A 15,210-nucleotide genomic window follows, 5' to 3' on the forward strand; every position below is an offset into this window, starting at 1 on the left:
TACTACTTACCCTCTGCATCTGGATCAGAGTTGACTACAGTATAAATTAAACTGCCATCTGCATTCTTTTTAAGGTAACCAATCTGGAAGTAAAAGTTGTCATTTTAGAATCAACTAAAAAAAGGTACGTTACCCATATATCTTCAAAATATCAAAAGGCACCTTTAGAAATATGTTTAGGAATTACAATCTACAAACACATACTTCTAAATAATTGCTGGCTTTTTATTTTTTGCATACCTTATTTTTCTTTTCTTTCCCAGTCTTCTGACAGTGGCCATTTTAAAGTGACAATAAATTAGAAGTCTCTGCCGTGACAGGGGGAGGGCTGGATTCCCCTCTCCCCGCTCCGATCTGCCAGCGCTGACTGGCGGAACGGACGGGGGAGGGGGCGGGTACAGCTGGCTCTGCCTCTAGGTAGGCAGAGCCAGCTGTCACTCACGCAGCTGGGCGGATCCCGTCATCTACATCGGGATCAGCTCCGGCTGCTGCGTCTCGGTATACCGCGAGCTGTAGCTCGCGGTATACTGAGCTTAGGGTAACGGGAGGACGCTAGTTTGTGTTCTCCCGTTACCCTAAGGAGAACTACGGGGAAAAACACTGACCCCATAGTTCTCCTTTAAATTATGTTTATTAATCCGATCATCATCATCTTTACTGTTCTTTTCAGCTGTCCCTCCAGCGTCTCCGATCCAGCGTCGACTCCTCTGTCCTCCTCTTCTGTCATGTCCCACGATGTCTGTGTGGGTGCACGCTGCTCCAAAGACTTACCTTGGGTCTCTCCTCGTCTCCTGGCTGAACATCTGAACTGCGCATGCGCCCACCCCAAGATCCTTTGCGGCTGCCTGAGACGCTTGAGATGTTCGAATGGGAGTGTGCAGCGAAGACACAGGTAAGTTTAAACCTATTTGTAAAGGTTTATTTTTTTGGTTTTTAAAAAAAAGTTTTTACATATAATCAACTGCTTGCTAGCAGTAGATACATGCAAAAAAAAGTGGCAGTTTAAAAACCCTTTAACTAAGGGCAGGTTACTAGATCTCCCTTTACTTCCTGGAACTCTGGCACATGTGACTAGGACATGTGACCATGCACATCATCTCAGGGAAGGAAAATTGCTTGAGATGAGATTTCCCAGCAAAGCACTGCTGATGTAACCTTCCCAGGATGCAATGCTTGGACATGATTACATCATTTGTGCCAAAGTGGACTAGGATATGGAAAAGAAATTGTAAATAAAATAAAAATGTGTTTGTTTAGCTAATAAATGTAACATGATTTCATATCAGCATGAATAGTTGTATGCTCATGTGCTTTTTAGTCAAAGGGGCTAAAAGGTCCACTTTAATTCCCAACATAAATCTCTGTCTGCTAAAATGCTGCATGTTGCATTAGGAAACATATACCTTGCCGTTGGGGAAATCCCTGTTGACTTTGTCTCTTGCTTCATCTGCAGCATGCTCTACCAGGGCCAATACGTGTTCTTCTGCTGTGCTCTCTGTTAAACTACATGCATTGCCTTCTGGTTCAAAAATACAACTGAAATAAAGCAACAATAAGCGTACACATAAAGAATTTGTAATACAAGTTATATTAATTTTCGATATATTTTCTAATGTACAGTATATTTTTCTGTTGTTTCATGCAGTGTTTTCACTTGGAGGGTGGGTATACAACCAAGAAGCAGACTTTGCATTCTGATGCAAGATCCACTTTAAAGTTGTCTAGTTTATGTAAGTAATCTTAAAAACTTAGAACACAGTGCATAAAACAAACAAAATTAGGCACTCAGCCAAGAAGCTTTTACATTTTTTGTGGTTTAAAATTTGTAGCCAATTCTCCTGTGCAAGAAATTGGGTGAATACTCTGGTGTCTGCATGCAAAAAAAACAGGATTTTGGTACTTACTGTAAAATGTTGACACACCAAAGTCTTTCACCTTCATGTTATACTGCCAGCTACAGGAGGATTGGACACTGGAAGGCTGAACATAAAGGTCTGCCCAGGATAGGGTGCAATCTACTTCTCTTGCGGTGACAAAACTGACTATCACCAGCAGGAGGAAGAAGGTTCTGACTCCCCTATATAGATTTTTAATTAAACCTTATTTAGAAATACTTTCTCCAGTTCTGGGACGTTACTTATAAAAGGATGTTAATAAGATTTCAGGGTCCAGAGAAGGGCAACAAAGAAAGGTCCGAGGGATAAAACACATCAAGAGAGACTGCAGGAATTTAATATGTACAGTCTTCAGGAATGAAGGGAGTGGGGGGACATGACTGAAACATTGGAATACATTAAGGTTGTGAATGAGAGACATGTCCTTAAACTAGCAGGAGGAAAGTTCAAAACTAACCTTCCGCTAGTCTAAGGTCATGTCCCCCATCCATCTGAACCACTGTAACATCTGGATAGTCAAAGCCACATTGTCCAACAGATTTTTTGTTGACTGTTTTCGCAACAGGAGGTCATATAAGTATGTCACAAAAAGGATGACGGTGACAGACCTAGTGGATTCCACACAAAATTTCTTAGCTCTAAAGATATTCAGTGCTTTTAGAGCCAAGATAGGGCATATTACCCCTTTGGGTTTGGGAGTGATGAACAGGTTGGAGTAAAACCCCTCAAACTGTTCACAGGAACTGGGCTATGAAACCTTGATCCAGACGACCTAAACCCCAAAGCTCTTAGTAGAGTGTGACCTGGAGCACCCAGTACAGTAGGACTGTCCCCCGTGTCTAGAATCAGACAATTTGCAACTTAGCTTTAAGGCAATATAAGGTTCAGGACAAGGCCTCAGTTACTCACAAAACCCAGACAACTGGTAGCCACTGAGGAATGGATGGCCGGAGGTGACCAAAATAATTTTAGCAGGCAGTAGAATCGGATTGAAGTTTCATGTGACTGTTTATAAAGCAGGAGCAGTGGTGATGGGATGCTTCACTAACATGTGGTGGGAAAGAGTCCAGAGCACGCACGGCACTCCACCCAGTGAATGATGTTAGCACTCCCACAGTGTAAACTCCTTCCGTGGTGGAAACATGGAATTATAATGAAGCTAAGTGACCTATGTACTTTAGGCAGCTCTCAGTGCTTGCCCCAGTCCACCCACTCACTAGTGGGTCTGAATCTGGAAAGTGCCCTATGCTTTGTTACCAGAATGAAGTCTGGAAAGCGCTATAGGGTGAACCCAGTGCCTGAAGGTCCCTTCTAAGCTATCCCCACAACTTCCAGGCCAGCAGGGTCTGGACTCGGCACTCCAAAGGCCAGGCTGAGCATCACTGTGGCAGATAGCTGCAATCAGCAGTGCAGTGACTGAAGAAAAAAAAAATGTTGAAGAATAGATAAAAAGGTGCTAGAAAAAAAAAAAAAAAGTATTTTGCAGGGCATTGAAGACTTCCATCTTTTTAGGACACTTCTAGGCTAGTCTACAGTTTCTTTGTTTGCAGTCCTCCTGTAGATGGCAGTATAACCCAAACGGTGAAAGGCTTCCTGTGTGTCAAAATTACAATTCTTAAAATTGTCTGCATGTGTTGGGAATTTGGAGCAGACTTTTCTTCAAGGAGAGGTAAGCATTTCAGTACATTATTATTTTAATCCAAGTGAAAGCATTATGAGTAAGTGCTTTTGTATGAAATGCCAACCCCATCTGATACCTGGATGCAATCCTACAGACCTTTCTTATTTAAATAAAAGCACTGCTTTCATACAAAGCTGATAAATGCACTGTTAACAGATCTTTAGATTTGATTTATCAAGACATTTAGGGAGCACAGAATACCCGCATAGGGCTCCCCATTTCATTTAGGTTTAACTGCAGTGCATTAGGCCACCCTAATGCTTAAAATCTATATCCAGCCAAATAGTTTTTTTAATTTCTAGTTTTGGATAAAACGGGTAAAAATAGGAACTCCTGTCAAGTTTTTACTGCTTTCCAGGGCTCTGTAAAAGGTGCCCATACACCTTACAACCATTGCAAGACTTTTGTCTTGCGATGGTTTAAGCTAATTAAAAGCTTGTACGATCTGCCCATCTTGGACAGGCAGATCGTACTTGCGATCATCGCAAGCCCACCCCCCTGAGGGGCGGGCTTGCGATGACTGCAATGAGGGGAATTCAATTACTCTAGGGCGTCATAGGTGATTGCATTCTCTTGCTATCAAGAGATTTAACCACACACTGGCAGTCAAATGAATAAGCTAAAACTACACAGGAGATTTATCTTTGATCATCACTGCTACTGAAATCACTTGGTGTAGCAAATGGTCATTAAACAAATGGCTTCCTACAGAGTAAGGTGCACAAGTACCATGCAATAGCATGTGTCAATGCGGGACTGATTATTACTACATGCTACTTCTGTAGTTTATTCCCTTACACGGATTGATCCACCAGTCAGCGATAGCGCTGACTGGTGGATCGGACGGGGGAGGGTACAGCTGGCTCTGCCTCTAGATAGGCAGAGCCAGCTGTCAGTCACGCAGCTGGGCGGATCCCGGCACAATTGTCGGGATCCGCTTCAGCTGCGGCGTCTCAGTTTGCGACGCTTGTTTGTGTCCTCCCGTTACCCTAAGGAGAACTATGGGGAAAAGACTTAACCCCATAGTTCTCCTTTAAGTTTTTGTTTTTTTAGTAGAGTGAGGGAAAGCTAGAAACCCTTTCAGCTTTTAATTAGTTTGTGTACTTGCAGAATTTCCATCACTTCCTGCTGCTGAAACTGTTGTCATCATGTCAGTGAGTGAGGGCAGGTCTCTGTAATGGAGTCCTGGATAATAGTAAAACTCAAAGGATTGAATTCTTCCCTATTCTTGCTAAAATTAAGAAAAAGGTTTTGGCTGGTGTGACGACATGGTGATCAGTTTTAGGAGTTAAATGTGTATTGGTGTTGAGTTATGTTTGAGTGCGTTACACTGAGTAACCTGGTTATGGAAAGACTATCAGCACCATCCCTCGTTATCTCCCATTGTTCTCTGAGGGAGCTCGGAACAATGACATTCTGGCCAGGCTCATTCTATGGCTGTCTGGAGCTCGTTAGCAGGGGAAGCCCTGTGGTGTTGAGCAGACCGATTGTCTGGGAGGGGAGGGTGGATGTGATGGGATTATATTCTGATCTCATCACTTGCTGTATAAAAGTTTGTGCAGTTTCTCAATAAACCAGAGTTTGTTTCGCCTACACTCGTGTCCCGGCCAGTGACTGGGGAAAAACTAAGAGCTACAGATCAGCGGGTTTCGATATCTCCTGAGCAAGGAAGAAGACAGCGGCGGACATACTCATCCTGAGTACGGGGGTCCGTCACAGCTGGAATTACACTTTAAACCACCTAGCTATTAGTTATCTGGCGTTCTGGGGAAACAAACGATGCATAGCCACGTAACAATCATGCCCAATGGGTAGACTCGGTACGGTATCTCATGGAAGTGGAAAGACGGGGAACAATGTGACAGGATGATGGAGTTAAACCAAACAGAATTTGACAGTAACAGCGCATGTGCAAGGATCACATAAAACTAAGTAATGAAAACCGAGAAGAATTCTAGACGCAAGTACAAATGAACTTTTTGTGGATAGCATTATCTTTTCCCCTTGAGTTATTCTTTTAAAGCAATAATGTGCTGTTTGATATACAATGATATTTTAACTGTAGTTAATTTTTTTGAGAGCTCAACTTTATATGTCAGGACCAAATGCACAGGTTATTGCAACTACAAAGCAAGATTGTAAAGCTGATTAAATGCACTAAAATTCTGTTTTTGAATTTTGCAGACTTGCCTGATTAACAAAAAAAGTAATCTAGAAAATCTGACATGAAAAACATGAGGCTGCCATGCTGACCACCTTCTGAAAATGCTAGTTGCCCGACTGAAAATATTAAAGCCAGAGGGTCAGTATAACAATCACCAACCTGGACCGGTGTTGATAGGGTTTGGGCTTTTGTCAATGGTTTCAGTTTGACATTAATTTGAGAAGCTTCTGAAATCATTCAGAATTTACTGAAAGGTGCATCAGACATGCAGTTCACCTTCTTCTGTCCTGCATTTTACCTGCTTCAAGCAAGTTTTTAATTTCCATAGACTTGTATGGAAATGCAAAACCTGTTTAAAGCCAACGAAAGCCTGTCAACACAGGCCCTAATGCAGATCAAGGGCCATTATAACAGACATATGGACATTTTTATAAAAGTAAAATTTTCAGTGGTGGCAGCCTCCATCAGCTTCTCTCTTGAGTTCCTTCCTGGGTCTTGCAAACCCTGCTGATTTAGTTCATTCCCAGCTAGAAAATCCAGAAAAAACACAGCCAGAAGAAAGCTGCCATGAAAAGTACAAGGTGACAGATTATAAAGAAAGAAGTTTTGGTTGCATAGGTAATACAGCCAGATGGAAAACAACAACAAGTAGGAAAGAAATAACCACAAACATCAACAAAGACATACCTCTGATCATCCTCAATCACCCTGCAAAAATTGTAGAAAAAATAGGTTTAGATATGGTCATACTAATACTTATTTTTTAAGTTGCTTTACATATTTCAGTGACACATTATTTTGAGAATTTATCAAACGATAACTATATTTACCACAGCAAAATTAGTAAGAGTTGAAAAACACAAAACATGTATGTGAACAAGCTCTAGTAAAAGTGTAAGTGGCAAAACTTTGATTCATCAGCTCACTACACCAAGGGTAATTTCAAGGAAAAGAAACTTTTGTGTAAATATATGGAACTCAAACACATAGATCCTTGCAATTCAATTAAGTCTCAGCACATGCTATACACCTGTCCACATATTTAACTACCAGAAAAGGCTTGTATTTTTACCGAATAACTTCCTTGCTTGGCTTTTTAGATTTCTTTGTCGTCATCTCAATTGGAGCTGGGACTGGGACCTCTGGAGCAGGATCTTCCACTGTAGTGTCCTCATCCCCCAATATAGCAGCCTGCTGAGAAAAATCCATGTCCTGCATAAACGACATACTGCGCTTCAAAGCTAAAAGCCGTTCCTAGAATCAAAAAGGACAGAGCAGCAGGAACTTTATATCTACTTCCATAGCAAAAGGTGCTATGATGAATGGATGGGATGGGAACAATATTACCTCAGTCCTACAATGCTAGATTTTAATGCTTATGCAGGACGGTTGGGTTATTCTTTCCAAAAACATCCATGCAAAAACAGAAATAAAATGTTCAAAATCAGAAAGTAAAGAAAAAAGTGCTCTGCAAAATGTTAACATTGAAGTCAATACATATATAATCTATGATAAACATACAGCAGAACTACATATACTTAGCAAACCATTTTTACTTATATTTGTACAACCTTTAGCAACTTAAAAAAATAACCTCAATAACTAAACAAAATTCATTATAAATTTATTTTTTGTCCCCAAGGCTAAACATGTTCAATATTGCTATAATCAAAAGTGGATGGCAGATGAAAACACAAAAATGGAGGCATGCACTAATATTTCACATTCGATCGTACTTTACTCATCATCTTGAAGCCTGTATGAAGTAGCTTCTTGGCCAACTTGTAGTAAACCGTCTCAGGCCGGTTGTATGTCATTGCATTATCACACATAAGTTTAAAATCTGCCTGTAAAATATAAAAATTTAGATGATGATTTACCAAGTATACCACACGTCCCCATCAACACTCTAAAAGCAAGGTAGTGGTTTGCACAAAATCCAGCAGAAGTAAAGAAAAGATCATCAAATCAATTACTAATATTTCAGTTATATTTCCTTTCAAACATCTTAGTGCAAAAATAATACATTGTTGCTATGGGTACCAAATGAACATAGATCAAAATGCAACAGCAAGGCTTGATTTTTTTTTCTTCAAAAAGTTTAAATTGGGTAATTCATTTTAAAGGTTAAAATTTATAAAAAAAATCCCACTCAGGAGATCCCTCTCTATTGGTTCTGATGACCATCGTCTCTAGGAGAAAAAAAAAAAAATCAAACAGGGACCTTAACCATTTCCGACGCTATAAAAAAAAAATAAAAAAAAATCAGAGTTGATTACCTGATAACTCTGTTTCCAGGAATCTTCCAGGACAGCCAATGAGATAAGGCTCCGCCTGCCTGCAACAGGAAACACATCAACCACATTTAAATAAATAGACCCCTCCTTCCATCCCTATTCAATTCTGGAACCGAAGGCTACCAAACGTTTCAAAGTATCCCCTCCCCTGGGGACATCCAGTCATGCATGTCCCCTGGCTACCAACCAAGGGCGGGAATCTGCTGTCCTGGAAGATTCCTGGAAACAGAGTTATCAGGTAATCAACTCATGTTTTCTCCAGTCATCTTCCAGGACAGCCAATGAGAGGATCAGTGAGGACAAATCTTACCTCCTAGGGTGGGACCACAGCTTGCAGGACCTTCCTGCCAAATGCCTTGTCTTGTTGGGTCATAAGGTCCAGTCTGTAATGCCTGATGAAGGTCTGGAAAGTGGACCAAGTGGCTGCTCTGCAGATCTGGTCTGGAGTAGCCCCTGCTCGCTCTGCCCATGAAGTGGCCCATGCTCTAGTCGAGTGTGCCGTGAGCGGCCCTGGCAACGCCAAGCCCTGAGCGTTGTAAATCTCAGTTATGGCCATTTTAATCCACCTAGCAATTGTGCTTTTAGTGGCCCTGTTCCCTCTAGTGGGACCCCCCAAAGACTACAAAGAGACGAGTCGACCGTCTCCACGGTTTCGTGACCCTAAGGTACTCTAGGACGCACCTGCGTACGTCAATGCCCCGCCATTCCTTTTCTCCAGCAGAGGTAGGGTTAGTTGCAAACGAAGGGATGACCACCTCCTGAGTCCTGTGGAAAGTGGACACCACCTTCGGCAAAAAAGCCGGGTCTGGCCGTAAAACAATTTTATCTGCCATGATGGTGCAGTACGGATCAGCCATGGAGAAGGCTTGAATCTCGCTCACTCTCCGAGCAGAAACTAATGCTACCAAGAGGGCTGTCTTCACCGTCAGGTTCTGGATGGAGCACTCCCCCATGGGTTCGAAAGGCTGTTTGAGAAACTCTTGCAATACCACCGAGAGATCCCAATTTGGCACCACCTTACTCTTTGGGGGTTTCTTTCTGACTACAGCTCGCAGAAACCGCTTTATGAGAGGTTCCTCTGCCAGTCTACTATCCACAAAATTAGACAGAGCCGTCACCTGCACTTTCAGTGTACTACAGGAAAGTCCCTTCTCCAGACCTCCCTGCAGAAAATCTAACACCAACGGCACCGTGTCGGCCGTCGGTCTACCTTGGCTGTTGTACCAGCTTGAAAAGACTCTCCACACTTTCAGGTAAATTGCAGCTGTGACCGGTTTTCTACTGTGCAACAATGTGGAAACGACCTGTGCGGATAACCCTTTATTAATCAGCACCTCCCTTTCAAAAGCCACGCAGCTAAATTTAAAGCCTGTACTTGCGGGTGCTTCACCGTGCCCTGTACCAGCAAGTCTGCTGTCGGCGGAAGAAACAGCGGCCCCTCCCCACAAAGCTCTAGGAGTGTCGTGAACCACGGCCTCTTCTGCCAGTATGGCGCTATTAAAATTAACGTCATCCTCTCTCCTCTGAGTTTCCAAAGTACATTCGGAATCAACTGTAGTGGAGGAAATGCGTAACCTAAACGGAACCTCCAAGGGTGCGCCAAAGCGTCTACCCCCAGAGCCCCGTCGTCCCTGGAGAGGGAAAAAAATTGTTCCACCTGCCTGTTGTTGGCGGCTGCGAAGAGGTCCACCTCCGGGCAGCCCCACAAGCTGGTGATCCAGGCAAACGTTCTTGCGTTCAGAGCCCATTCGGATTTGTGAAGCTCCGTTCGGCTGCCTTTGATGTGTCTCGCCGTCAGGGATAGGAGGTTTCGTTCTGCCCATGACAGAATTTCCGTCGCCAATGCCATTAGCCCATGCGAGCGCGTGCCCCCCTGCTTGTTTATATAAGCTACCGCCGCGGCATTGTCCGAGGCCACCGCTACATGGCGGCCCGCTAAGACATCTCGAAACTGGCATAGAGCTAGCCCTATCGCCTAGAGCTCTCTCCAGTTTGACGACTTGACTCTGCCTGTGTGCTCCCAGGTATCCTGCCAAATGTGCTCCAGGCAATGGGCTCCCCATCCCCAGGCATCCGTTGTCACTACCAACGGTGCAGGCTGGCACCACAGCCTGCCCACTGAGAGGTTTCGACAGTCCATCCCCCACAGGAGGCATTGCTTTGTCTCCTCCGTGATGTGGACCATTTTGTCTAGGTCTTCTTGTCGACTTCCCCAGGCCCTCAATAGCCAATTTTGTAAGGTTCTGGAACGGAACTGCGCCCAGGTAACTGCTGGGATGGCGGACGTCATAAGCCCCACCACTCTCATCACTGACCTGACTGATACTGCGCCCTGCAGTCTCAACTTCAGCGTTTCTTCCACCATCATTGACACTTTTTCCCCTGGTAAAGTAATGGTAATTTCCTGAGTATTGATCCAATAACCCAAAAATGTTACCGTCTGCGCAGGGACCAGTTGTGACTTTTCCCTGTTCACCAACCAACCCAGACTCTCCAAGTGTTGGATCGCTAACTCCAGCGAGTACAATTTCTGATGGGGCGAAAAACAAGAGGTCGTCCAAATAAGGTATGACCCCTACCCCCCGAGATCTCAGGGGGGCCAGCGTCTCCATCAACACTTTGGTAATGATTCGAGGCGTAGAGGAAAGACCGAACGGCAGGGCCCCGTATTGAAAGTGCAGGACCCCCGCACTGCAAACCTTAGTAAGTATTGTGACGGCTCTCTTACTGCAATATGAAAATAAGCGTCTCTCAGATCTATAGTCGCTAGAAAAGAACCTAGGGGCAGCAACTCTCGAATTGACAAGATCGATTCCATGCGGAATCTTTTGTACAGTACCACCCTGTTCAGAGGCTGCAGATTGAGTATCAGTCTGCACTTTCCTGAGGGCTTCATCCTGGAAAAGATTTGGGAGTAAAATCCTCTCTTCTCCTCCAACACGGGTACCCGCACTATAACCCCCTGGTCCAGCAGATCTTGCACAGCCGCTGTCATTGCCTCTGCTTTCTTCCGGTCCTTTGACAAGGAAGTAATCAGAAGCATTGACGGAGGCGGTTCCGTCAGCTCTATTTTGTAACCAATCTGAACCAGTTCCAAAATGTATTTGTTGCTGGTCAGTTGCCTCCAGAGCGGGAAGAACTCCCCCAGTCTTCCTCCCACCCTGAGCAATCGGTCATTGGGATTTGTTGGGCTGCTGCGGGGGGTTAAAGAGGAAATTACTCTTAGACTTCCCCTTTTTAAAAGCCCTTTTTAAAATTACCGGGTAAACTGGTATCTACCAGTGGTCCCACTGGGTTCTGTAACACAGACCGGAAAGATTGAAAAGTGGTAACCATTTCATCTCTCATAGAATCTATCAGACCCTTGAACATCCCAGCCGATTCTTTGGCCACCACCTTCTCTAAACAGCCTTTGCATAAGGGTTTGGACCATGAAGGTGACATTTTGGCGTTGCAAGAGGCACACTTCTTCCCTTTTGGGTGAGAGCCACTAGCTTCAGCAAGGGGCTTATCCTCCGAGGCCTTGACCTGCGTAAGACAAGAAGGATGCCGTCAACCAGTGCTCTACCCAACATGCAAACAATGTTTGAGAAACATCACAACCTAGCTTGTCCTGTACCACAGGCCCCCAACACAAGCTGAGTAAGGATAGAGGAGAATTACCAAGTAAACTCGCCTACCTTAGCGCTAGTGCCATACTCTCCCAGATCTGGGGTGGGCAACACCTGGTCCGGCCTCCATGGGCATATTGCAGCTCACTGCCGACCACGCTTTCGGCCTGCTCCCGACGTCCCCACTGACCGTATGTGGTCCCAGTCAGTCCGCGAGGTGTGCAGCCGCAGTAGTCGTGGCCGAGCGCTGTTCGGTATGGGAGGTGTCTCAACTGCACATGCCGACTGTCTCAGTCCCCAGGCGCCTTTACACTGGCCAGCGCGCGCTGAGTTCCGGAACCCGGAAATGGTGCAACGGAAGCGCGTCACCGTACCATGCTGTACTCGTTGACGCGCCTAGCTCCGTGTCCAGGCGGCGCAACGGCGCTCCCAGCTGATGCTGAAACATTACAACCTTGGAAACAGCCTGCAGACACCGCCACTCTCCTGCGCAAGCCACCATGCGGTTCAGCAGACTGATACATGGCCCTGTGGAACAGCGACTCACAGTGCTCCGACTGGTAAGTGTCTACCACACTGCACCCATTGCTGGAGCCTGCCCCCTACAATGCCAATACAAGAGGGAGTCCCGTACACCGCTCAGGGTAACACCCTTGCCACTACTGCACACCGGGGGGGGTCACCATCTGGAGCCACTCACGCACAGGAGGATGGTTGCCCTCCCTGAATGACGGAGGGGAACCTTGGCCTAGTCTCGGATGGGGGTCCGATAAGGGATCCCTGTATGCGCTGCAGCAGGAGATCCTGGAGTAGGTCCCAACGCATATCAGGGTTAGGCTCTGCTCTGAGGCAAATTGAAAATGAACCCTGAAAATAACAAACATTACGATGTGACCTGTGTAGCCGGAGGAAACACAAAAAAACTGAATTGGGATGGAAGGAGGGGTCTATTTATTTAAACGTGGTTGATGTGTTTCCTGTTGCAGGCAGGCAGAGCCTTATCTCATTGGCTGTGCTGGAAGATGACTGGGGAAAGAAGGTTTTGGCTTTACATACACTTAAGTGCACTTTTAGTCATTTACATTAAAATCTTCAGAAACAAAGCAGTCCAAAATGGCTATAAATATTTTCATGAATGTGAAATACAGTGGTACCTCGGTTCATGAACGGTTCTGTTTGCGAACAATTCGGTTTGCGAACAGGAAGTTCTGCAAAATTTTGCTTCTGTTCGCGAACTCTGATGAGGAACACAACCGCAGCCATCTTCCCTGCTCTGCAAAAGAATATGGACACCGGCACTCCAACAGCAGATAAAATACGTCTATTTATTGACGCACATGCAAAAATACGTCTATTTATAGACGCACATGCAAAAAGGTATAGTACACTTAGTGCTAAGTGTACTATACCTTTTAGCACTAAGTGTACTATACCTTTTTGCATGTACGTCAATAAATAGATGTATTCTACCTGCTGCCGGTGTCCATATTCTTTTGCATTACTGTGACGGTGGCCATCTGTCGACTACCGAGCACCCATGTTACTTTGATGGACGAGCGGTCAGGAGGGCAATGGGTACATGGACTGTAATCTTCCCTGCTCTGACACTGGTCGTGACTTCCTCTAGTCAAGATTGCGGTCTGATCACAGATTGATTCGGTTCACGACCAATTCGGTTTGTGACCAGAATCACGGAACGAATTAAGTTCGTGAACCGAGGTACCACTGTACTTAAAGCTGTTTAGAATCTGTAATGTAACAATGATCATTTGCATCACTTTTTTGCACAATTCCATTTGTGTTTTAGATATAGTGAAGGAAATCTTAAAATCTTAGTTGCCTGGCTGTCTTGTTAATGCCCTGGTTTCTATACATTCTGAGTAATAGAGCCAAACAAGTATACAGATCAAGAAATTTAACTTGGCTCACATTTCGAGTTTGCCAATTTTTGATGTATTTTGATTACAGCAATTTCAAGAGTTGCAAACTTCATCCCCCTTCCTCTCCCAATATAAAAACTAGTTTTTATAGCAATAATGTCCACATTCTAGTACAGGTCATCTTCCTGGTTGAAGCCAAACTAGACACACAGAAGAATGATGCAGAGAATAGAGCCATGTTACATATAGCTGTTCTCTGCAGCATGCAGGCCCCTCCCACAGCTGGAGGACAGAAAAAGGAGGAAAAGGATCCTGCACATCACAAGACCAGGACAAAAAAATTATATATAAATAAATCCTTGTATAAAGAAAAATTTCTTAATTACAAAGAAAGAATAATCATTCATGGGGAATTTGGTTTGTACTGGAAGAGAGAAAAATTGCAGTGAAACAGCCAATGTGCTGCAGTTATAAGAGGGAAGCAAAATGCCACCCAAGGGATGTATACAACTGGAAAGTAAACACAGAACACAGTGGGCGGGATTGATCAAAACTGGAGCAGTTGCCCGGGGAGACCAATCTGCTTTTCTCTTCAGTTAAGATTTGAAAATTAAAGAGAAGCAGATTGGTTGTCATGCATTGCTGCTCCAGATGTTGTCTGCTTCAGTTTTGATAAATCCCCCTCAGTATATTTAAAGTGTCATTAAAGCCTAAAATGCCCCCCTCCCCCCCAATGCTGGTGAAAGGCCTAACCTTAAATGATGCCTCTTGATCCAATCCTCTTCTCCTTTCCAGTAGTCCCTCCAGCGCTGGTGCGGGTCTCTGATCCAGCGCTGACTCCGGACTCTTCCTGTTCCACAGAGTCTGTGTGGGTGCACGCTGCCTGCATTGACTTATCTTGAGTCTCTCCTCTTCTCCAGTCCGAAGATCAGCTACTGCGCATGTGCCCGCCCCATGATCCTTTGCGGCCGCCCAAGAATCTTCAGATCTTTAGACGGTAGCGCACGGCCGCTTGGTTAACTTTTTTTGAATGCTTTTGCATATACTGTATCTACTGCTTGCTGACAGTAGATCTATATAAAAAGCCTCCTGGTTTTTTTGCAATCATTTAAGTGAAGAGGAGAAGGGTTAGACCCTCAGTGAACTTTTTATATCTGTACTTGTGACACAAGGTAAGGGGAAATCCTCTTATGGGGACCACTGTTCAATGACAAATGGTCTTAAAGGATATTTAAACCCTCCCGTTTTTTTGCATATATCTACTGCTAGCAAGCAGTAGATATATGCAAAAAGTAAAAAAACGCTCAAACATCATTTTAGACTCACCTGTGTTCCGTGCGCGGTCCTATGCCGAAAATGAGAAATTTCTCGAGCGCCCACAGTTCTCATTTTCGGCCGGGACGCGACGAGGGACGCAAGGTAAGTCTATGGACGCGTGCACCCGCATGCAGACACCGCTGGATCAGAGTAACAGAGCAGTCAGCGCTGGATCGGAGCGCCGCCGCACCGCTGGAGAGAAGGCTGAAAACATCAGGAAAGAAGAGGAAGATCGGAAAAAGATACATAATTTAAGGTAAGTGCTAACATTAACATTGGGGGGAGGGAAACATTTTTCTTTGCCTTTAATGTCACTTTTAAATGAATTTCCCTCACTTTGGGAGATTCCCTCTCACTTTATGTTG

General features: G+C 44.5%; 1 protein-coding gene across 4 annotated transcripts in view; it reads right to left on the reverse strand.

Moving 5' to 3' along the window:
- The window catches only part of BRD9 (bromodomain containing 9), a 48,830-nt gene that overhangs the window by 14,532 nt on the left and 19,088 nt on the right, over positions 1 to 15,210 (reverse strand). For 2 of the 4 annotated variants that reach the window (XM_018568861.1, XM_018568860.1), the window contains exons 6-10: positions 7,477 to 7,587; positions 6,813 to 6,994; positions 6,428 to 6,448; positions 1,404 to 1,536; positions 11 to 83 (exon numbers count right to left, since the gene is read on the reverse strand). In XM_018568861.1, the coding sequence (XP_018424363.1) occupies positions 11 to 83; positions 1,404 to 1,536; positions 6,428 to 6,448; positions 6,813 to 6,994; positions 7,477 to 7,587 (520 nt within the window). The remainder of the gene's footprint in view (positions 1 to 10; positions 84 to 1,403; positions 1,537 to 6,427; positions 6,449 to 6,812; positions 6,995 to 7,476; positions 7,588 to 15,210) is intronic. The other 2 variants (XM_018568862.1, XM_018568863.1) reach the window with 2 other exon arrangements.

This window comes from Nanorana parkeri, unplaced genomic scaffold (assembly GCF_000935625.1).
Source record: "Nanorana parkeri isolate BGI_ZX_2015 unplaced genomic scaffold, ASM93562v1 scaffold1255, whole genome shotgun sequence".
Classification (NCBI taxonomy): Eukaryota; Metazoa; Chordata; class Amphibia; order Anura; family Dicroglossidae; genus Nanorana; species Nanorana parkeri.